This window comes from Cyanistes caeruleus, chromosome 31 (assembly GCF_971803275.1).
Source record: "Cyanistes caeruleus chromosome 31, bCyaCae1.hap1.1, whole genome shotgun sequence".
NCBI classification, from domain to species: domain Eukaryota; kingdom Metazoa; phylum Chordata; class Aves; order Passeriformes; family Paridae; genus Cyanistes; species Cyanistes caeruleus.
In genome coordinates this window covers 2,779,151-2,803,115 of record NC_141731.1, presented here as the reverse complement: position 1 = coordinate 2,803,115, position 23,965 = coordinate 2,779,151, and the positions used below count along the sequence as shown (strand labels likewise).

General features: G+C 48.2%; 2 protein-coding genes across 2 annotated transcripts in view; one reads left to right on the top strand and one right to left on the bottom strand.

The window, feature by feature from the left end:
• The window catches only part of LOC147648715 (uncharacterized), a 96,620-nt gene that overhangs the window by 14,060 nt on the left and 58,595 nt on the right, over positions 1 to 23,965 (bottom strand). The window contains 1 exon segment of the mRNA XM_086866488.1: positions 15,196 to 15,868. Within this exon segment, the coding sequence (XP_086722614.1) occupies positions 15,196 to 15,868 (673 nt within the window).
• Positions 80 to 13,485, top strand: LOC147648719 (serine/threonine-protein kinase PAK 3-like). Its single transcript, XM_086866524.1, has 15 exons — positions 80 to 318; positions 1,980 to 2,017; positions 2,461 to 2,592; positions 4,075 to 4,209; positions 4,482 to 4,823; positions 5,270 to 5,359; positions 5,760 to 5,931; positions 7,397 to 7,460; positions 7,921 to 7,969; positions 8,348 to 8,460; positions 9,052 to 9,169; positions 9,856 to 9,955; positions 10,420 to 10,616; positions 11,966 to 12,103; positions 13,220 to 13,485. Exons 1-15 carry the CDS (start codon positions 243 to 245, stop codon positions 13,319 to 13,321), a joined length of 1,866 nt encoding a protein of 621 aa, XP_086722650.1. The 5' UTR covers positions 80 to 242; the 3' UTR covers positions 13,322 to 13,485.

Here is a 23,965-nt window from a genome sequence, read left to right as displayed (position 1 = left end):
GGAGCAGCGCAGAGCATTGGCTTTGTGATGTCAGGGCATGGATGCCACCTTGTTGTGGTGACATCCCAAGGTTGCCTTGGTGCACGGAAGGCCTCAGGGTCAGAGCAGCTCTTGGGCTTGCTCAGTGCAGGAGCATCCTCCTGCTTGAGGCATTTGTCAGTGGGCAGCTGCACACTGACAGGAGCCTTGTTTGTTCTTGTGGTGGAGCAGAGTGTGCAAACTGGCACAGCAGTGCTACAGTGATGGAGCAGCTCGCTGTTGCCGTTTGCACCATTTATGTCATCGGCTACTCCGGCTATTTCCTGACCAACCTGGCACGTAAGTAGAGGTTTTCCCTGTCTGGAACCTGAGCTGGCTTTTGTAGGTCTCCCTGCTCTTTCTTAGTGACCGGGTTGCTATTGAAACACAAAGACCACGAGGATGCCCCTGGTTTGGTAAAGCTCCTGTCAACACCTTCAGCAAAACACGGGGTGTCTGTAGCCAGGGGGCTGCGGGCAGCATTTGCAGGGCTTCTGTTCCCTCCACGGGAGAGCCTGTGGCAGCAGAGTCTGGCATTTCCTCACTTTGCTGGCTCAATCTCTTGGGGTGACTTTACTTTTAAGATAGCTCTGAGAGCTGGGGAAGTTGAAACTGCTGGAGGCTGATGGGAGTTTTTTCTCCTGACTAATTCCTGGCCATGGGTGAGAATTGGCAGCGGTTTTAACTATTGAGAAGTGAGATCAACCTGTGAACACCACCTGAAGATGTGAGGCCGGGAATTTCTTGCTCTCTTTGGTTTCTGGCTTCTGACGAGGTCACAGGGCTCTGTCTCGGCCTCCTCCCCCCCTCCAGGCCGGACAAGGCTGCAGAGGGCGGGGTGGGGGGAGAAACGGAGCCGGCTGGCCTGACTTGGTTTGCAGTTTCTGCCACTGAACTGAAACCTGACACCATCAACATCTGCAGCTTTAGCAAGATTTTAAATCTTTTACTTCCTGCATGAGACTTGCAGATTAATCCTTTTTTTCCAGAGAGAGAGAGAGGGAGTGATCAACCATCAACCCATCAAAGAGAGTGAAGAAACAAATTAAATTGAGAGGGGGAAGAGAAAGAAGGAGATGCTTTAATAAGCTGAAATATTTTTCTGTTAAAGCTATGGAGATGGACAGTAGTGTTCTGAATAAAAACTCCTTTAATTCATGACAGAGTATATTGGGAGGAATGGAGTGTTTCCAAGTGTGGATTTTGAGCAAATGATGAAGTAGTTGTGACACTGTGAGATGCTGGAACAGAGGAGGAGAAGTAAGAGTTGAAGATTTATGGCTTTTAAGAAGCAAAAAGAAAACTTCTGTTTCCAGAAGGCCTCACAGAGACAGATAAAGAGAACTTTTGCCTTTGAATAACTCATTCATAAAAATGACATCCCTAGACTCATGACCCATAACACACCTCAGAGTGATGGGAAATGGGAGGAGACAACTGATGGCAGATTTCAGGGCAGCTGGCATCAGAGAAATAGAAAGCTATGAAGAAAAATCGTTTTCTTGTGAAAAACTCCATAGATAGCAGAAGAAGACTTCTGTTTCTCTACAAAGACTGATGAAAGGACTCTAGCAGGAATTGGGACTGTTTCAAACACCAAAGTTTCAAAGTTTTTTGTCTCTATGTTGTCATGTAAACAAGGGAATGGTTGGGTAGTCGGGGAGAAACGGGTTGTTCTGGAAGTTTTATTCTGGTTTCTTATTCTTGTAGTTTTTGTAAATAAACTTTCTTTATTCCATTTAAGTTTTAAGCCTGTTTTGCTCTTGTTCTAATCCATATCTCACAGCCAGAAATAAGTAAGTTTTCTAGTGATTTTTTCGTTGCTGCTTTAAACCACACCAGTCAAGCAGGACACCTTTGAAAATGTAGCCTGGGAGATCTTCTCAGATGCTGCTCTAAACAGGCCACGGTTCTCTCCAGTTTTCTCAAAGAATTTGGTTTATTTTCCTTGCCCACTGCAGGTCATCTGACCCGTGTGTTCAGAGGTGCCGATCCTGAGGTGAGTCAGAAAGGAACATTTGATGCTCCTGGTGTTTCAGAATTGTGCAGGGAACTGTGAGCTTGGCCTGTGGCAGTAGAGTGCACAGGGCCAGCTGGGTGGGCTGAAAGAAGATCCATTTCCATGTTTACAACAGCAATAGCAAAGGCACTGTTGGCTATTTCCTAATTTTCCATTGCAGAGCTTTAAAAGAACTCAAAGCTCAGATTTGCAGAGAGAACGTTGCTTGCTGATAGTAGCCAGGGTGAACTCTCTAATTCAGAGCTATTTGCAGCCTGGCTGAATTAACCCATTTTAATTTAGTTGGAGTGACTTAGGATCCCATTGCTATCAAAGCTGATGATTTGTGCTTGGTAGAGCTGGTTGTAGAAATCGAGCTGAAGAGAAATAAGGTTCTAAATGATAGGGAGCTGCCTGTCCCTAACTCCACCATCTGTCCACAGAGCCCAGAAGCAAGAGCAGACTCTGCTGTGGCTCCCTCTGCTCCTGGAGAAGAGGCCAAAGAGGAGCAAAATGAGCAAAAGGAGCACGAGCCTCCAGCTGTGGTCACAGCCCAGCCTGACCATGCCCAGACAGTAAGTGCCAGTGCTGGGTGCTGCTGTCTTTAGTGCAAGGCAGAGCTGCAAGTTTCTGAGCAGCCAGCACTTGCTGTTGCTGGCTGAGGATGCAGAGTGCTGGAGTCCTGCCAGCACCCAGCCATTCCCCCATCCCGTGGCAGCTGGAAATTGGGCTTTGAGCCGTCGTGCTGAGGCCCCAAAGCGCTGCTGCCTGCGGGTGAGCAGCTGGCTGCTTGGCTCAGGGAAGCTCTGTCTCTTGGCTTCTGCCAAGCCATGGCCAAGGCCTCACACGGCATTTCTGGGGCTCACAGGGCTTGCTTTGTTTGCTTTCCCTTTTTGGAAACCTCTGCATGACCTGGAGAAGTGTTATGCAGTTTTCTGAAGTAATTCTTCACTGCTATAGAGTCTTTTAGGCCACCTGTCTTTTGGCTATTGATAAGCTGCAGGGAGATGATTGTGTTGTCCATGAAACTGTGGCCGACCATTCTTGTCCTGTGTGGCCAAAGAAACAAACTGTGTAGTTCTGAACCCTTCTTCTGAGGCAAAATCCACAATTGGCCAGTTTCTCTTGATACGTTTTGTGGTGAAGTCTGCAGCTTTGGAAACTGCATTGGAGCCTAGTGTGGGGGCAAAGCTGCAAGTCCTTGAGTGCTGTCTTGTGTTGCTAAGAACCCCTTTAGAGATGGTTGTTTTTTCTCCTTAGAGCTGTTTTCCTCCTCCTGCCTCTTCTGTCCTGACACTCCCTGTTTAACCTATAAATTTCTGCCTGTCCTAGTGAGGTGGCACAATTCCATGGTTTAGGTGGTTTTTGGTGACTTTGGTCATACATGTATTACATGACCCATGGCTTCCTTCATTGGCATCCCTAGGGGTGTGTCAATTAATTTGTTGGTGGGGCCTTTTGAGGATCTCTATCAGTGCCACTCAGAATTCTCAGCTGACAAAAGAGGGAGGAGAAACACCTTGGTCCTCTTCCATATCCTGAGGTGGCCATAGAGGCTCTCTGACCTGCAGCAGAGGATCAAATTGCACACATCCTTGTCTCCTGAATGAGCAGGATTTCTAACAAGAGTGTAGATGTCAGAAGGGCAGGAGTGGCAGTGCAGGCCTGAAAAGAACATGAACTCAAGCAGTGTTTCTCACACGGGCTGAGCTCACCCAGGAAGCCTCTGCAGAGCCAGGATGGAGCTGTGGGACAGGGCTGGCTGTCAGTCACTAGGGAGAGACAAGCAGGACACAGCAGAAGGGGAGGGAGGCCCTTGAGAAATGCCCCACATTTCCTGTCAGCTGCCCAAGAGTCTGTTGGAGATTCAGTGCCAGATGGGCCCTGATTGCACTGCCAGGGTCACTTTGGAATCTGTGCTTCCCCACAGGCAGAGAACAAGGCAGGAGAGCAGCAGCACAGAGCTTTGGGAACGTGGGAGCCCATCAGTCTTTGAGTCTTGGACCACAAATGTTGGATGAGAAGTTGAAGCCCATCTTCTCTTGCTTTCTCTGCAGGTCCTTCCAGAGAAAGAGCAGGAGCAGATTGTTTTATCAGGGAGGCCGTGCCAGCCTGAGGGAGAGCTGTTCCCAGCCCAAGAGCAGGAAGAGCAGCTGGGGCAGCAGGTGGAAGAGCCACTGGAGAATGGCCAGGTAAGGCTGACTCAGCAGGGGACAGAGTGAAGGGCAGGAAGAGGGGCATAAAACGCAGCTCTTGGGACTGAGCAGGCCACGAGTGCCAGAGGCCCTGAAAGCAAAGAGCCTCTGCAGAGATCAGCAGCGGGACAGGAGGTTACAGTGGAAGCAGAGGTGGGTAGGGAAGCAGAAAGAAGTGACTGAATGAGTGTGATTTTGAGGCTGAAACTGAAGAAGAAGCTGAGCCTGATGGCAGCTCCCAGGCACTTGCTCTCCATTTGTGTGTACAGAACATCGAGGCAGAGCCCCAGGCAGAGCTGCCCGAAGCTCCAAGGGCCATCATGGCAGTGAAGAGGAGGCCTGAGGAAGACAGAAGCATCCAAGAGGAGATGAATCTCCCCTGGCAGAGAGGAAATCAAGAAAACCAGGTGAGTGAAAGTGAGGCAGACACTCCACTCATGGAAATTCCTCTCTCTGGTTCCTCACAGGCCTCCGAGGAGGAGCTTCTGGCAGAGCTGCAGGAAACTGAGGCTAGGATCAGGGCAAAGGAGAACAGGCTGGAGGAAGAAAGGAGAATCATCGAAGAGAAATTCCATCTCCTCGCTCAGCAGCAAGAGGCTCTAGAAAATCGAGTGAGTGAAAGAGCGATAGGCACAGCAGTCACTGCAGTCTGGTGCTTTCTGCCCTTCTTGCCTTTCCTCTGCAGAGCAGCAGGGGGCTGGGCTGATGCCTCTCAGTGCCATCCTGCTGTAGTGTCTATCCCAGCTGCTTGGAAGGACATTTCCTGCTGTGCTCAATCTCAGCTGCTGCCCTGGACAGTGGCACCAGTCATTTGCCCCTTTTGCCAGCACTCATCTCAAGGGATTCCTGCTGGCCTGCTCCTGCTCTCCTTGTTTCTTCAGGGCTTTTTGCAAGTGAACACAGTCCCCCAGACAGATTTGGAATACAAGCTGCAAGCTGTCTGTATCCCTTGGTGAATCTGCTGCTGTCCTGCTCTTTCCCTTTGCTCACAGTCAATGAGCCTTGGCACACAGGGACAAGCTGTGGTCTCTGACTGCTTTGTTCTCTTTGACTTGAGGTGGACGTGTTGATATCTCACCTGGCAGCCTGCGAAGGCTTCCAGCAAATGCCTGCTGATGAAGAGCCCCAAGGTCGGCGGCAGGCACAGGTACTGTCCCAAGCACAAGTGCTGCAGGCTGAGCACCTTCTGAAGATGGTGCAGGAAAAGAGGACTCAGGGGGAGGAGCTCCAACATTAGAACAAGGAGCTGCAAATGTGTCTGCAGCCCTTGGAGGGGGAAAGGGATCCTTGGGAGGAAGTGCACTGGTTGTTGTTGCAGTCATCCTTCAGAAAATCCAGGAAAATGGAATATGAAACTGGCCATGAACTTGATTAAAACCAACCTTGGGTTTTGACCATTTGGTTCCAGAAGTGGGCATCCAATAAAATCCAGTTGATGAGCTTTGCATGTGGCTAACAGCAACTTCCTAAGGGCTTGCATTTGAAAAGGGAACTCGGGGTAATCTCTGCCAGCCAGCTTTCTGACACAAACTCCTTTCTTCTCGCAGATCTACACAGGCTCTTCCATTCAATCTGCTGCAGCAGCAGCAGCAGCAGCATCTAAAGGAGCCTTTGTTCCCCAAGCTGAGCAGTGGATCCTGGGCAGTTTGTCCATTTCCAGCAGTGACACATCTGCTGCTCAGCTCCAGGAGAGCCAGGGAGACTTCGTGGAGCAACTGAGTACGTCTGGTGTATTTCTTGTCTGAGGGACAGTGTATTGTGTGCACGTGCCAGCAGAGCTGTAGCAAATGATCCTCCTCACTTTGGTGTCCCAGAGACATTTAGGACTCCCCACAGGAACTGCTGTGCTCTGAGGCAGCGAGAGAGCGCTCTGGCTGTTCCTGCTGCCTCTGAGGGCAGCTTGGACTGGCTCGGCTTTGCCTGGCATTCCCTTGCCACTAAAGGCAGAAGCAGGAATTGTTCTTGGATCAGCAGGAGGCTGTGGCCCAGCAAATGATCTATGCAAGTCCTGTGTGCTAGTGGCCAAACTGAACAGAATATTTGATTCCTAAATTCTCCTTAGACTCCAGACTTCCCACCTGTCGTCAGAACCAAAAGACTTCAGAGATATTGATTGGTTTTGGGGTTTTGTCTTTTTGTTGTGGTTCCGTTTTTAGTTTTCAGTTTTTATCCTTGTTTGGTTTTGCATTTAGGGGTTTTTGCTTTTTCTCCATCCTGAAAGAGCTGTTCTGCCCCATGTGTCTTACTGGTGTCATTTTTAGGACTGTATTTATTGCCTCTACTGCATCTACAAGGTTTTTGTGAGAATGCTGTATTTTTTGTCAGTGAGGACTCGTTTGAAAGAACATCAGGTGACAGCAGAAACAGAGAGCAAGAGATGTTTTCATTGGGCCCACAAGGAAGAAACAGATATTTGTATAACAATCTGTAATTAATATCCCAGTTTTATTTTTATAAAGATGTGTCCAAGAGACACATCCACGTGGTGTGATCAGATAAAACAGCACTGCAGGCATTTCTCAGGAGCGAGCCTGCAGCCCCTGTGCTGTGTATTCCTCAGATCCATGGCACTTTTTCATCCCTGATTCCCAGCCATTCCCATGACTCTTAGAATCCTACCTATTGGCCCAAGCCCTGCTCAGATCAGTCTCTGGGAAAAAACATCAAGCCCTTTGTGATTCTGCAGCACAACCCATTTAATCTGCTTCTTGCCCATAACAGCTGCCAGTGCTGTGCTCTCAGAAAAGACCTGGTGGGGCTGAGAAAAGATCCCAGCTGATTTGGTGTCTACCTTCACCTGCTGGGACACAAAAGGGCCTGCACCTGGCTGTGTCTGATCTCCAAGGCAATGCTGGTGTGTCCTGAACGGGGGCCACAGCTTGTCAGGGGCTCAGGCTGGCTGTGTCTTCTTGCCATTGCTTGTCAGTGCTCATGCTTGGCCTTTGCCAGCCTTGTGCTGTGCCCTGCTGTGCTCTCTGCGCTTCATTTCTTTCCACGGACTGGACAAAATCAGTCTCTCTGCTGCCCATTTGTACAGCACAACTGCCTGTCTTGTTGCTGCTGTGCTTGCTGCCCAGCTGACCACAGAGGGTTCAGAGCCCCAGACAGCGGGGCTGCCTTTGGCATCTCCTGCAAGTTCGGATCTCTGCCTGAAATTCAGCATCTTGCATTTTGTTTCCCTCAGGGAGAATGGTGAACAAGGAAAATCCCATCACAAAATACATCGAACTGGAAAGTCTTGGCAGCGGGTGAGTCCAACCACAGTCACTTCTACACAGCCATGGGCCAGGTGTTTCCCTGGGGGAATATCCATCAAGTGGGAAGTCAGACAAGTTGTCCACATGTTTAGACAGCGCGCTTAGTCTGCCCCATCTCTCAGTACTGGCCAGAATTTGTCAAGTGTGCTCAGAAGGCATTGTCAAAGACATCTCCATGCTGCCAAGGTCTTGCCTGCAGCAAGGAACAGAACCTGGTAAATCTGCTTGAAGGAATAAGCTGCCTTTTGGAGCTGAGGCAGTAAAGCCCAAGGCTTCAGGAACAGGCACAGTGCCCAGGCACTTGAGGGGAAAATGCATCATCTGCCTTCTGGCACACCCCTCCTGCAACCTGCAGCTTTTAGGCATTTACAGCAGAGCTCTCCTGTCTGGACTGGCTTTCAGTGCAAGATCTAAATGGCTTCTCCTTTCTTTGCTGCTGTTTTGTTTCTAGGGGTTTTGGAGAGGTTTCCAGAGCACTTGACATTGCAACAGGAGGAGAGGTAAATGTCAACAGCCCCTGCAGCCTCTGCTGCTCTCCAGGCCTTTCCCCACTGCTGACAGCTGTGGCTGGAGCTTTGAGTAGAGCTGTGCTGAAAAGGCACAAGAAGCACAGACTGGAGCCAGCCTGCAAATTGCACTTGGAACAGGCTTTGTGGACAAGGCAAATCGCCAGTGGCCACATGTCCTGTAACTGACCCCCAAGGGAGCAGAGAAATGGGCTTTTGGAATGTCACTCCCTAATTACTCCAGTGATGAGGTCTAATCACAAGGCACTTTGGCACAGCTTGGCTGTGCCATTCCAAAATCACTTGCTCCATGTGTGTTGTGGTCTCATGCTACCAATTGTCTCAAGTTACTCCTTTTCAATGTCATTTGAGGTGGCCATAAAGAAAATAAATGTGCAAGGAGTGAGTAGGAAGATACTAACCATGAATGAAATCAGGATCATGGAGAGTAATAGGAGTCCCAGGATCGTGAATTACTTAGCCAGGTGAGTGGTCACGGTCCTATCCCTTGAATGTTTGTTTACATACTACAAGCATGAGAGCTTAAAAACCCACTTTGGTCAGTGGCAGGAAATAGAGCTGTTAATGATTATTTCTCTACTTATCTCCAATGGATGGGAAGAGACTGCATTTTGTCTGCATGAATCCACCCTGGCAAATGCAGACTGAACATTGTTCAAAAACCTGCATCAGCCCTATCTTAAGAATTCAATACCTTCTAAGTTCATTGCCTCCACAGTTCTTTGGGATTGAGGTTTTCAAGTTTCTTAAATGCTGATGAACCATCCAAGAGAGGACTGCCCTTGCATTGTTGCCCCTCTTTTCCATTGCTGTGCATGCCAGAAGACTAGGTGCTTATTTCCAGAAATGCCATGCGTGACAGGTTTTTTATCTGGGCTCTTCCTAAACTGCCTTTCTCCTTGAGACAGCACAGACTGCAAACACTGCACAGCCTAGAGGCAATGTCTATGCCTTTTCTTCTGCCCTTGTCTCCAAGGGACCCAGAAACAAGACTCAAGCAAAAAACCAAGCTAGCCGTGCATGTTCACCTGCATGGCCTTGTTTCCTTTTTTCAGCTACCTTGTGCATGAGGAACTCTGGCTGGTGATGGAGTACATGGACGGAGGCACTCTGAGAGATCTCATCGACGAGATTCAAATGTCTGAAGGAGAGATTGCAGCTGTCAGTCGGGAGGTCAGGGATCCCATCTGTGCTTCCAAGGCCTTGAGCTGCATTGTCTGGGAAACAGGGGCTCAGAACGGGAGGGATTTCATGGGCCAGGCTTGGTTTCTGTGCTGCTGCTCGGCTATGGGCAAGCAAGAGCATCTCAAGTGAACTGTCTGCCAGTGCCCCTACACTCACTGGACTCACTTCCTGTACTCTTATCCCCTGCTCTTGTATTCTAGCACTGTCTCTTGCATTGGCATTTGCACTTCTCCACCTTGCCTAGCTAAACTTTTGCCTGTCTGCACTACATTCCTTGTCTCTAAAGCAAAGGTGTGCTGGCAGGATTTGAAACAAACAGGAAAGAAGAAAAGAGAGACTAATTTCTTTTAGTCCTCAGCCGAAAAGGATAGTAGTGAAGCCCAAATGCTGTTTGCTTCTGAGCACATGCACTGCAGCTGCAGTCACCCTGGCTGCTTTACAGGGGACAGTCTACAACAGCAGTTGCTGGTGCTCTTTCAAAAGCTGACATGCCTTTCCTGAGAAAGGTGCTGCTCTGCTACTGTGGGAGCAGCAGGCTCTTGCTCTCAATGGCGCTGTGTTCTGCCATTCCTCCCCATTCCCCTGCAAAGGGAACCTTCCACAGCTGTTTCCTTGCTTGTGCGATGAACTCACAGCACTACTTTTTGCCCCCCTGGTTCTCTTTTCTCTCTCAGTGCCTGCAAGGACTGGATTTTCTTCACTCCAACCACGTGATCCATCGAGATGTCAAGAGCAACAACATCCTTCTCAGAACCGACGGCTCTGTCAAGCTGGGTCAGTGTATTCTTGCTCAGCTTCAGCCTTCCAGGAATGGGGGGTGTGGGGCTGCTTTCAGTGACTGCCAGCTCCCCAAAAATGCTGCTGCTGGCAGTGCAGGGGTCCCCCCTGCTGTGGGCTGAAGGCACAGTTGCAGGGTGCACACAGCTATGACAAGGAACCACAAGCAGCCAAGACTGCTATTGCTCTGTGTGTGTCTGTGTGTGTTCCTTCCAGAGGGAGGGAGCTGCAATCTAAACCTTCAGGGGAACAAAAGGCACTGCTGGAGGAAGTGTAAAAAATGGGGGGATGTTTGAAGTAGCCAATTCATATTTCCTTGGCTAAAGCCCCAAGGAAACAGAGCAGGGACTGTTGTCCAGGAAATTCAAGTGCACATTCTCAACCTTCCACTGGGGAATTCTCTGGCTTGGTTTCCTAATTGAGAGTATTAAAATTAAAACAGTATTTTGCTTTCTCCTCAGCTGATTTTGGCCTTTCTGCTCAGCTCACCCCTGAGCAAAATCAGCGGTGCTCGGTGACCGGGACTCCTTGGTGGATGGCACCTGAAGTGGTGAAGTGTCAACCATATGGCCCCAAAGTGGACGTGTGGTCTTTTGGAATTGTGGCAATTGAAATGGCCGAACAAAAAACTCCTTATGACAGTTTCACTGCTCGATCGGTAAGGAGCAAATACTCTCTGATCCCGCTGTCTTTCTCACCTGTCCCGTGTTCTCTGCTCACTGCACAAAATCCCATGGCCATCTGCTGGAAGTACTTCCACCAAGGCCCCTTCTACAAATGGCCCTGCAGCACATCAGCATCTGCTGGAGCTTTGGTTGCAGCACTGGGGGAACTCAAGCCTTACCTCGCCCAAACCATCTCCATTCTCAGGCAGCATTTTGCTTTGCCTCAGAAGTCGTTCCAGCTCTTTTGGCTGTGTAGATGGCCCCAAGAATAGGAAACAAGCATCTCAGAGCTGCTGTTATCTTTCCAGAAATGAAGCAAAGAAACTCAAACCAAACCAAGTTTCTAAAAAAGTGCTTTTGAGAGAAGAAGTGCAGCCCCATTCTTCTCACAGGGAAACTTGCCTGAAACCTGGAGATGAGGCTGTAAAGCCAGAGTCTCTTCTGCTTCTTGTGCAGTGCTGCTGAGACACTCAGTGACCACCTTCTTTCCTAACCCAAGCCACTTTCTCCATATCACCAAGCTGGAGCCTGGTGACAGGGAGAGCCTGCCAAAACCTCCTGTTTGTTTCCTGGCACTTTCTGGGATGGGCACAGCGTTAATGCATTGACTTGAGAATCCAACGAGCACAGGCTTACCACAGGGATGACACTTCTGATTTCACCATGAATATTTTCCTTTTGCCACATAAGGGAACCTGAAACTTTCAGAGTGCTGAGAGACAGAGCTGCAGGTGGCTCCTGTGTGCCCAAACAGGCATTTTCAACCCAATACATTTGTGGAGGCATCTTAATGAGTCTGTGTTGAAAATGAGATTCCAAAGGTTTGTTTCCTTCCCTGAGGAACACCTGCTGCATTTCCTTTCTTTTCTTCCAATTACCATCATTTTCAAGAACGAGACAAAAAGCTGGATGAGTTTTGTTCTATGGCAGCTGTGCTTAAGGGACCAACAAGCACTGCAGAGATTCTTTTCATATAAGAATCCTTGGAATAGTAGAGTTAGCTAGAATAGCATAATCCCTCTTCCAAAAAGGCTGCCAAGCTGCTGGGAATCCTCCGAGAAGGAAACATGTATTTGCTGATGTAGTTGCCACTAACTAGAGCAGGCAATGAAATCAGCTGCCAAGGCAAGATCTGCTGGATGTTGGCAAAGCTGTGGCTTTGGGGCTTGGGTTTTTTCATGATACAGGAAAGTCGTCATCCAAATGCTACAGGAAAGTCATGTCTGCCTCTCTGCCAGGGCAAAAACTGCCACTGCAGAGTGGAGCTGGAACAATGGGCTCTGGGAGAGCAGTTCCAGATGGGAAAGAAGCAGGTAGAGCCTTGTGTTTCTTTTTTCTCCAGGCTAAATTCCACATAGCCACAGAAGGGAGCCCACAGCTGCGGCAGCCCGAGCAATTCTCGCCTTTGCTGCGTGACTTCCTGAGCTGCTGCCTGCAGAAAGGCGAGGCGCAGCGCTGGTCTGCCAAGGAGCTGCTGCAGGTAAAATGCCAAAAGGGCTGCAGGTGAAACAGTGTCCCAGGGATGGGCTCCTCCTCCACTGAAATCCAAAGCATCAGATGAGCCCCCATCCTCCTCCCTTCCAACCTTGGTGCTGTTCAGCTGACAGTGGGGAGCAATCCTAGACTGGGCTGGGCTGGCAGGGAGTGCTGGGTTTTAGCGCTGGCTAAAATCACCAGGGCACTTACTCATTTCTTGCTGGGAGCTATGGATTAGGAGAAGGGCAAAACAGGCTTCAAACTTCAAAGGAATAACAAATTTTATTATCAGGCCCACAAGAATAAGAAAGGTCTCATCTGTGCAGTGAAAGGGTTCAATCTCACCCAGGTCATGGCAGTCACGGTGTTGGATTTCAGGCTGTGCTGGGCCCCTCTCTCTGCCCGGGAGCCGCTGGGAGGGGAGGCTCGGCCTGGAGCTGTCGCTGCACGCCGGGGAGAGGGTTTAGTGTGGGCAAGATGTCAGCAGCCGTGGCCTGGCCCAGCCTGGGGCCGGGGTCCCGCAGCCTCCATCCCCCGCCCGGGAGCCGCTGGGCTCTGGCCCGGCCTCCCCCAGGAGCACAGGCCGTGGGCGAGCAGGGCCGGCCTCACCAGAGCTCCGTTACCTTCGGGCTCCGGAAGCAAAGAGGGCCAGTGCCCGGGCTGGTGGTTTTCAAAATGTGCATCATCACAGAGGCGCATCTCATTTCTAAATGGTGCAAAATGTTGTCAGTTCTCAGAACTAGCCAGCCATTGGCCTGTCTCAGGCACAGAGGAAGCTCCCAGCAGCTTCTCTCAAAGAAATCACTTCCGTGCGAGGTTTCTTACTTCTTTCCCTAAATGTCAATTCATCTCAAACTAACACACAGGGACATGGAAAGGTCATCTAGTCTGTGTCCTGCAATGAGCAGAGACATCTTTCAAGAGATCAGGATACTCACACCTCAGATATTTCCAGGGGTGGGCCACCTACCAGCTCTTGGGGCAACCTGTGCCACTCTTGCCCCATGCTCCTGAGCTACTCTGACTCAATCCCCTTTTCATTTAAAAAGTATTCCTCTGCCTTTGAAGCTCTTCGCTTGGAAAATCATGCTTCCTTGTTGTTTTCTTTTCCTTTCTGCAGCATCAATTTATAACATCGGCCATGCCTGGGTCCAGCCTGGCACCTCTCATCGTTGCAGTGAAGAAGTGGAAGGAGGAGGCAGGAATGCAACAATTAATTTAGAACTGTCTTCTCCATGACCAACTTAGAGTAGGATTATAGAGTAGGATTGCAGAGTAGGATTGTAGAGTAGGATTATAGAGTAGGATTGTAGTGCAGGATGGTAGTGTAGGTTTGTAGTGTAGGATTGTAGAGTAGGATTTTAAATAAAATTTCTCAAATCTCAACTCCTTTGGAACATTTCTCTCCTTCTGACCCTGTGAGAAAGCTCAACATTTCCTCCTGAATTGTCAGTTTTTTCTTACAGGTGGAAAGTGACATTGATGGCTTCTTTGGTACAGTTTGTAAGGGGGGAAGGCTCCTCTTCATTCATCCTCTCCAGACCACACTGCCTTTGGAATATGGCCAACTGGACAAGTTTTGCCCAGCTGTGGCATTTCTATTTGAGGCAGAAACAGCAATGGCATTTGCAGGAAAAACCAAAGGAGGAGCGGTGCAACGCAAACATCCTGTGCAGATGCAGGTTGTGCAGATGTGACTCGAGAGTATTTGGGTTCCTGCCACTTGGATTTGTATCCCTAAGAGAAATCTCTTTGGCTGGAGGAGAGTCTGGCTGAAGAGAGAAAGCAGAAAGAGCAGTGAGGGTGCTGTGCAAGGTCTCCTGTGGTGCAGAGCTGTCAGCGACTGTGAGGTGAGAGCGGGCCCGGCCTTGGCCAGGCTGGAGCCCCAGCAGAGCCCTGGCAGAGCCCGGAGAAGCCTGAGACTCGGCACAGGCAGGCTGGAAGGAGGCCCTTGGAGCTGCAAGAGGCAGCAGCCTGGCCCTGGCTGCCTCTTGCTGGCCCCAGGCAAATCCTCCGCTCTCAGAGCCAAGCTGGCAGCTGGCTGCTCCTGAGGGGAAGCGGCGCCGTGCTGGGCACAGCACACACTGGTGCCATGGGCTGTCTGGAGTCTGCACAGGACGAGAGAAAGGCAAAGAGCAGCCCAGGGCTGTGCCCTGCCTGACCATTGCTGCTCTTCTGCCGCCTGCCCTGGAACTCCTGGCAATGGTCAGCAGTGTGTGCAGCACTCTGGGCACAGGGGGAAGGAGCCGGGCTGCTCCGCAGGCTCCAGCACAGGGCAGTGTCCTTCAGGCACGGCATTTCTGCCAGGGGAACCGAGGCCAGCGTGAGGCACTGACAGCAAGTCAGGGCACATCTGCACGAGCCAGTGCCTCACACAGCTCTGGGACCAAGCGCCTGCAATCCTGGAGCTCTGCACTGAGCCACAGCAAAGGTGTGAAATGCTGAGGGTTTTGCAGAAATATTCAGGGGCACCAGGCCAGCCTGCTTGGTGCTCTCTGGGGCACAGCAAGCACTGTGCAATGCAGCTCGGAGCTGCTGGCAGAGAGGGACTATGGGCATGTGCCTGAGGCTTGTTCTTGAGTAGTGATTTGGGAGGGGGCAGAAGGGTCTCAGTAGGCAATTGGTGTTTTCTTCATTAATTTCTGCATGGACGACACAATGTGGCATCACGCAGCAAGAGCACTTGGAAAACTTTTTGACTCTAAGTTTGTGCTGAATTCCAAGAAAAGGAAGGAGAGGTATTGGGAAGATGCTGAAGTGTAACAAATAGGGGTTGTGAATTCCGTTACTTTTAACAAACAGTTTTCTGGGATTGAAAGTCAACAAATGTGCTTTCCCCAAGGAATTCCCATTGTTGGTCTGTGTCCGAATGGATGTTCCTGCCCTGGTGTTCATCCAGGTGCCCACAGGGAGCCAGGAAGATGTGGAGCCTCCCAGCCAGGTGTCTTCCCAACACGCATCACCAGGACCACGGATCACCAGTGGGGGTCACTGGGGATCATCCAATGCCCATCCTCCCATGGGGGATGGAGCTGGAGCAGCGCACGAAGCTCTTCCCGCACTCGGGGCACTCGCAGGGCTTCCCTTACTGGTGCCTCCGTTGGTGTTGGGTCAAGTTAGAGCTCCTGGAGAAGCTCTTCCCACACTGGGGACACTCGTAGGGCCTCTCCCCAGTGTGGATGCGCCGGTGGGCAGTGAGGATGGTGTTGCGGTTGAAGCTCTTCCCGCAGTCGGGGCAGCGGAAGGGCCTCTCGTCTGTGTGAATCCGCTCATGTCTGATGAGAGTGGAGCTGCGCTGAAACCTCTTCCCACACTCCGGACACTCGTAGGGCTTCTCCCTGGTGTGCATGACCTGGTGATTCCTCAGGTCAGAGCTCCACCCAAAGCTCTTCCCACAATCCAAGCAGGTGTAGGGTCGTTCCCCTGTGTGGCTCCTCTGGTGATTCCTAAGGCTGGAGCGGTCACTGAAGCTCTTCCCACATTTCCCACACTCGTAGGGCTTTTCCCCAGTGTGAATCATTTGGTGCCGCATGAGGCTGGAGCTGTGGTTGAAGCTCTTCCCACATTTCCCACACTCGTAGGGCTTTTCCCCAGTGTGAATCATTTGGTGCCGCATGAGGCTGGAGCTGTGGTTGAAGCTCTTCCCACATTCCCCACACTCATAGGGCTTTTCCCCAGTGTGAATCACCTGGTGCCGGAGCAGGTGAGAGCTCTTTTTGAAGCCCTTCCCACATTCCAAGCACTTGTAGGGCTTCTCCCCTCCATGAGGCTTCACCCCAAGCTCCGAGCTCTGGCTGGATCTCTGGCCACCTTCCTGGCACAGGGGGGATCTTTCCTCTTCACAGCTCCTTGGGCTGGGTTTGCAGACCCACCTCGTGTGGGATCTCTGGGGCTTTTCCTTCTCCTCCATCTGGCCTCGGTTTGGGAATGAAAAATCCTGGTTTGGGGGAAAAACAAGAGAAGAGTGTCTAGGGGTGGGGATTCCTCCTTGCCCAAGTTCATCTCAGGAAGTCATTGGGCATCTTGTGTCTGTAAGAACCTCCAGGACACCAAGATTCAGCACAAACATCCTCCAAACATCAAGATGTTACTGTGGAGTTAAATGTTTCTGAAAATGCTTATTAAAATCATGTAGAGGTAGGCCACAAGAATGCTTGGTATTGGGGATGATCTAGCAAGCTGAAATGTTTACGATAATGGGAACTGTTTCTTGGGGTCTCCAAGATACCCACCCAGAGATAAGATTCGTACATGTTCATACAAGGATGAGCTAACCGTCATGAAGCAATATAGATAAAGTTAATGAAGATTTATTAACAAAGCAGTATTGATAAGGTTGTTATAGTGATTACTGCTACAGCTGGAATTATATAAATATGTGCACTTTGGACAAAGACAATGGAGCTAGATTTGGGTTGCTGATACCCCCAGTTCCCGCACACTTCAATAAAGCACCTGCATATAATCAGTCTGTGATTATGTGTGTTCCTGAACGCTAACATTTTGGTGACCCAGATGGGTCCCTGTGAGTGCTGCTGAGCGAGCTCACGACCCGATCATGCTCCAGCCGGCACCGAGGGATTCTCGGGAAGCCCATCCAGCTGCGACCGTCTGCGCTGCTCACAACGTCCCTCTGAGAGAGGTGAGGTGCTTTTCGGTCTGCTCTGGTGCCTGCCGATAAGACACAGCCACAGCTTCGCACGGTTGGGCTGGAGGAATTCCTGGTATTGCCCAGGCGCCGTCTGTCAGACAAGTGCAAAAGCGCTGCAGGTTGGGCAGCAGTGGTGTGTGGTGTATTGTAACTGTAACATGGAGAAGCTTAAAGGGATTTGAGGTGGCAATACCCCTGTACCACCTACTTCTCCTTTGGGGTGCTTATTAGCACATTGCAAACAGGGAAACTTTGGGCAAGATTTACGTAAAGTTGACTGATTATTGTAATACACGGTGGCCAGGATATGACCTGGACAGTGGGGAAAAGTGTCAACATCAAGAAAGATGTTGTTCTGTAAGCCAGAGGGAAAGTGGGATTAAGTTCCGTACGTTGATTTGTTTTTCTATTTGCGAGACAAGCCAGAATGGCAGGCTGAGTGTGGATTGATGGCAGCTAAGGCACGTGTGAGTGATAAATGTGAGCTTTGTGTAAAAGGAAAAAGTTCTTTAGAGCACCTGGCATTAAAAGAAAGTTTGCATCGGGGGAAAGAGATGGATGTTGATTTACAAGTGGTTTCAGCAGAACCAAAAGAGCACAACTTTGTTTTGTCTGCCCCCACTTCACCCAATCCTATTTCACCTAACCCTATCTCGCCTAATCCCACTTCACCTTGCCCTCTTTATCCTCCTCTACCGCCTTCACCTGATCCTTCTTCTCCGGGAGATGATCCAAATCTAACTGTGATACAAGGAAATGTGAAAAATGCTGGGGAGGAAGATAGCAGTAGCAGGGGTGATGATAATAAATCAGCGACACCGGTATCCCATCGGACTCAGTCACAGCTTGCTCCGGTTCTGGGTAGAACGGGAAAAGATTTGGGCAGACAAAGGCGGACTGTGATTGCCCCCTTGAGACAAGGAGTACGAGTAGAAGGGCTGGTGTTTGTGAAAATTCCTTTTTTCCCCTGCAGACTTGATAATTTGGAAACAATCAGCTGGAACTTAGAGAGAAAATCCTGATAAAGTAGCAGGGGTGGTAAAAATGATTATGAAAACTCAGATCCAGATTGGAATGATATACAAGTAATAGTGGAGAATTTAATGGACTCTACTGAGAAAGAGATGGTGCTTAGAGCAGCCAAGGAGAAGGTGAGAGAAGATCTCAGAACTGGGGTGCTGACGGCGACTTTAGATGAGAACTTTCCAACCGAGGATCCAGGGTGGGATCCCAATGCCTTTGGGGACATGCGGAGCCTGAAGAGATATCAAGAGTGGCTCCAGACAGGGGTTGGGAATGCTGTACCTAAGGCTATGAATTGGTCTAAATTGTATGAGGTAAGACAGGAAAAGAAAGAATCCCCTGCTGCATTTTTGGAAAGGCTTAAGGAGGCAGCAAGAAAGTATACAGATCTTCAACTAGAAACAGAACAAGTGAATGTTCAGCTTGTGTTCATTTTTCTTGGGCAGTCGCAGGATGATATTAGGAGAAAACTGCAGAAGTCAGAAGAAGAAGATTCAAGGAATTTGAATCAATTACTTGAAGTGGCTTGGAAAGAATACAATAACAGGAAAAAGGAAGCTAGTAAAAAGCAGCAGCAAAATCTTTTGGCAGTGATCCAAGGAAGAGAGAATCCAGGTTTCAGAGGATGCGGCAGAGGTGGTCGTGGACTGGGGAGGGGCAGACTTGGCAGAGGACGAGGGGGATGGGTTTTGCCAAGATTGTGGTTAAATCAATGTGCTTCTTGTAGACAAGAGGGGCACTGGAAAAATGAATGTCCAAATCGGTTTAACCAGGGCAAGCAGTTCAAGCAGAATCAAGATGCTTCCAAATTAATGGTGCTGGGGGAGTACAGCAGCTGACTAGAATCGGAACAAAAACCAATACAAGAACCTTTAGTAACTATACAATTGGGAGATAAAGAAGTAAAATTTCTGGTGGATACAGGGGCTACATAGTCTGTGCTAAATGATCTAAAAGGGCAAGCTGGAGACAAAACAGCAACAATAGTTGGAGCCACAGGGAAGGAGGAGAATCGACCATCCCTGCAACCCCTGGATTTGTGTTCTGGAAACAAAGTGTTAACACATGAATTTTTAGATATGCCTGAGTGTCCAATTCCACTTTGAGGATGAGATTTATTAGCAAAATTTGATGCAGTGATAACTTTTGAAAACGGGGAGCTTTTAATGAAAATACCTGAATCAAAGACAGGACAAATCTTAATGATAAAAGAAAAACCAGTCCCTGCTATCCCTCGGGAAGTAGAGGATGCAGTAATTCCCTCTCTATGGGAAACAGACATACCAGGAAAATCTAAGTTGGCACAACCAGGACATGTAGAATGAAAAGAAGGAGCAAAAGCTGTACAGGTTAAACAGTATCCCATAAAGCCAGAAGCACGGCAAGGAATAGTAAAGATTATTGATAAATTTTTGAAGTACCAAATTTTAGAAGAATGTGAATCAGAACTGAATACACCAATACTTCCAGTGAAGAAACCAAATGGTGAGTACAGACTAGTACAGGATTTGAGAGCAATAAATGGAATAACTAAAGATATTTACCCAGTGGTAGCTAATCCCTACACATTGTTGATATCTGTGAAAGAGAAATAGAAATGGTTTACTGTAATTGATTCAAAAGATGACTTTTTCTGCATAGCCCTTGACAAAGAAAGTAGGAAACTGTTTACCTTTGAATGGGAAAATCCAGACAATGGAAGGAAAACTCAGCTCACCTGAACACGACTCCCACAAGGATACAAGAACAGTCCAACCCTATTTGGAAGTCAGGTGGCGAAGGAGCTGGAGATTTGGAACGAGAATGGGCAAGTACCAAGAGAACAATACCTGCTGTTACAGTATGTTGGTGATATACTGACAGCTACAGAAGAGAAAACAACCTGCATAAAGGTAACAATTGAAATTTTAAATCAACTAGGAATGGGAAGATATAAGGTGTCTAAAGAAAAGGCACAAATTGTCCAACAGACTGTGATTTACCTGGGATGTGAAATCTCACAAGGGCAATGTAAGCTGGGTACTAACCGTATTCAAGCTATTTGTGCTATTCCAGAACCCCAGAACCTACATGAGCTACGAGTTTGCTTTGGGATGACAGAGTGGTGCAGCCTGTGGATCATGGACTATGGACTAATTGCAAAACCCCTGTATGAAGCCCGGAAGACACAACCGCTTACCTGGGGCAGACCACAGAAGGAGGCCTTCCTCAAACTGAAGGAGGCATTGACAACAGCTCTGGCATTAGGATAGCCTGATCTATCCAAAGATTTTCAGCTGTTTGTGCATGAAAGATCACACCCAGCACTGGGAGTGCTGACCCAACCTTTGGGAAGCTGGAAAAGGCTGGTAGGCTGCTTTTCCAAACAACTTGACAACGTGAGTGCCGGATGGCCTTCATGCCTGCAGACAGCTGCAGCCACTGTGATGCTGATCCAAGAAGCCAGGAAACTCACGATGGGTAGAGACATAGATGTCCATGTGCCACACACGGTGACCACTGTCTTAGAACAAAAGGGGGGCCAATGGCTATCTCCAAGCAGGATGATGAAATTCCAGGCAATCCTAACCGAGCACGATGGTGTCACATTAAAGACAGCTAAACCTTCTGAATCCAGCTTTGCTCCTAACCAGCAAACACATCTGCCCAACGAGCAGAACTGGTTGCTTTAACCAGGGCATTAGAGATGAGTGAAGGGAACAAAGTAAATATCTGGACTGATTCAAAACATGCTTTTGGAGTGGTGCATGTACATGGGGTACCGGGGAAAGAAAGAGGACTGCTGTCTTCTAAAGACACACACATTAAACATCAAGATGCAGTCCTGCAATTAATAAAAGCAGTACAAAAGCCCGAGCAAGTAGGAATCATGCAATGCAAAGCTCACCAATCAGGAAGCTCCAAAATTCATGAGGGAAATCGGAGAGCAGACTGGACAGCCCGACAAGCTGCTCGAGAAGTGAAAACTGCAATGGCATTGATACCTTTAAAAACTAATGTATCTCAATTCAATTTACCTCCAGAACCAAAATATTCAATAGAGGATGAGAAATTGGGACGCTCACTGAATGCACAGAAGAATTCAGAAGGGTGGTATGTGACTACACAGGGACAAGTAGTGGTACCCCCCTTGAGAATGAGAGAAGTTCTACAAATTAAACATAACAAATGTCATTGGAGTGCAGAGGCATTGGTGAAATCGTTAAAACAAAATTTAATTTCAGTATGGATGTTAACAATGGCAAAATCAGTAATGTCAAAATGTGAAATTTGCTTGAAGAACAATCCAGTGGCTAGATGACAGGCACAATTAGGGAAAATACGGGTAGGAGTAGAACCAGGAGATTATTGGCAAGTAGATTTTGTAGAATTAGCAAGAACTCGAGGATACAAATATCTATTGGTAGGGCTTGACACATTTTCAGGATGGCCAGAAGCTCTTCCCTGTCACACAAATCAATCAAAGGAGACAGTCAAGTGGTTACTGCAAGAAATCATTCCAAGATTTGGGGTGCCTCTAGGAATATCATCAGATAGGGGCCCACATTTCACAGCCACCGTAGTGAGGGAGGTGAGTAGGTTACTGGGAATAGCTTGGCATCTCCATACACCATGGAGACCCCAATCCAGTGGACAGGTAGAGAGGATGAATCAGACATTGAAGAGGCAAATCAGCAAAAGATGCCAAGAGGCTAAACTGCAGTAGCCACAAGCTTTACCAATAGCACTGCTGAGGATTCAGATAAAGCCTAGAAGCGGGATGTCAGTCAGTCCTTATGAGATATTGGATGGGAAACCATATGAATGCCCTGAACCTAATCCAAATGTACATGTTACAGGGAAGCAAGAGGTGTAGAATTATGTTCTGTCTCTTGGAAAAGCTCGAGCTCGACTTCGGAGCACCCTTGTGTGGAACAGGCCACTGACTCTTGAGAATCCAGTTCATGACATCCCCCCGGGAGATGAAGTGTACGGTAAAAGCTGGAAGGAAGAACCATTAAAAGAAAGGTGGAATGGACCCTGTCAGGTACTGTTAACTACCTTGACAGCAGTCAAAGGAGCTGGACTGGATCCCTGCATACATTACACCAGGGTGAAGAAGGTTTCCCCTGCACTGTGGACTGCACAAACTGTAGGGCCAACAAAGCTGCAGATAAAGCGGGTTTGATTGTTTCAAATGTCTAGGTTGCTAGTGACTGTAATGGTGATTATTTCATGGCCTTTAGTGCCATCAGTTGGAATCAATGTTACCTTGGGATGGGAAATGCAAAAGGATCAGCTCACAACTCTTCATTTTAGAATGAAGAGGGATGTGGGGGTGCAGCCAGAAACACAAGTGATAAAAGTCTCTAATACTATTCAGGCAGAAAATGGGATGATTGGATTAATTCAAGATTTGGCCAACATGCAAAACACCAGCAAAATAACTGCCTGTCTGCCAATACCAAAGGCAGCAAGAGACCTAATAAATCGGGGAATTAGAACATCAAAATTACATGAAATACAAAAGAATAAAAATGAAAATGTGAGCTGTGTACTGCACATAGATTACGAGTACCCAAATAAGACAGTGTTTGAAAATGCTGTGAAGCCAAAGTATTCATCTATATGGGATTGTCATGAAAATGGAGGAAAGTATGAACCAAAACTAGGCTGGTATGGGGGATTAGGGAATTATGGATGGTGTTATGAAAAGATAGCAAAGGTTATTAAAGAAAAAGATTCCAGTATTGAAGTGGAAGTGTGAAGGACAGGAAGGAAAAGATCGGGCTGAAGCTTGGGACAGTGCATGGTCAGTGAGTGTGCTTCAGAAATTCCAATCTATGGCAGATAGCCCTTGGTGCATTAAGTGGGAAGGCTCAGAAAATGAAACAGATCCAGGGGTATGGAACACTGCAACCAGTAGTAGAATGGAGGCAGACAAAGTGAATTGGTGGGTATGGAACAAAGCTTAGGACTGTACTTCTGATGATGAAGAAATAAAACAAATGCCACCACTTGTGGTAGCCCTGCAAATTGGATGTGCCTGCAGAGGAATCAAACATAAACAAGGTGAAATAAATGACAAGATAGGACAAGTGATCCAAAAGGTAATATGTAGCACAAGTACAGTTCAGAGTCCAGGCCAATTTGGTGGGCAGCAAGCGATGGCACCTGCACAACACATTTGCCTGAAGGTGAAAAAGTAAAAGAGATTACTTTAGGCCTCCCCACCTTATGCCCAATTTGGAAAAGGTCCCCATTCAAGGGAGAACATGGACATCTTCAAATAAGAACGAGACAAGAACTTCAGGAAAACAAAGCGGAGGATGAAGAAAGATGTCAGGAACCCTCCAGTAGTGTAAAATGTGAGTGGGCCCTGGAATCCTTGTTTGGTCCAATAGCAAATTATAACAATAGAAAGATGTTGTACAAACTTACAGGCCAGGTAGAAAGATTGGCAAGAGTTACCAAAGAGGGATTTAGAGAGCTAAATGTACAATTACAAGCCACAACTAAAATGACCCAGCAAAACAGATTGGCTTTAGATATGTTATTGTTGAAAGAACACGGAGTGTGCGGGTACCTAAAAGGACAAATTGATCACTGCTGCATCCACAGCCCAAATGGAACTGCAGATGTAGAACACAACATTAATCCACTAAAACAAACAGAACATGGAGCACAGAAAGAGAGGGAAGATCTGACCACAAGTTGGGTAGATAAAAGTTTTGAAGGGTTAGGATGGAATGTGAGCTCCTGGATCAAATCTATTCTTGAGAGACTGATAATCCTACTAATTGTGTTCTTAGCAATCTGGTTAATCTGTGCAGTTCTGAAAGGAGAGAGAAAGAAAAGAGGATCCTGGAACCAGAAGATAATAAAGGCACTGACATGGGACAGAGATCCACATCCGCATTTGTCATCTCCAAGTCCTCCAGAGTGTAACAACGCTTATGACAACTGTGGATTCGAAGATGAACATCAAGTATAAACACAGAAAAAGGACGGTATAGAGTGAAAGCATTACACCTATTATAGTAAAGTGAAATACTTCCAAAGAGGGGAAATATGTTACTATGGGGTTAAATGTTTCTGAAAATGTTTCTTAAAACCATTTTTAATGTAGGGGCAGGCCACAGGAATGCTGGGTATTAGGGATGGCCTAGCAAGCTGAAATGCTTACGGTAATGGGAACTGGTACTTGGGGTC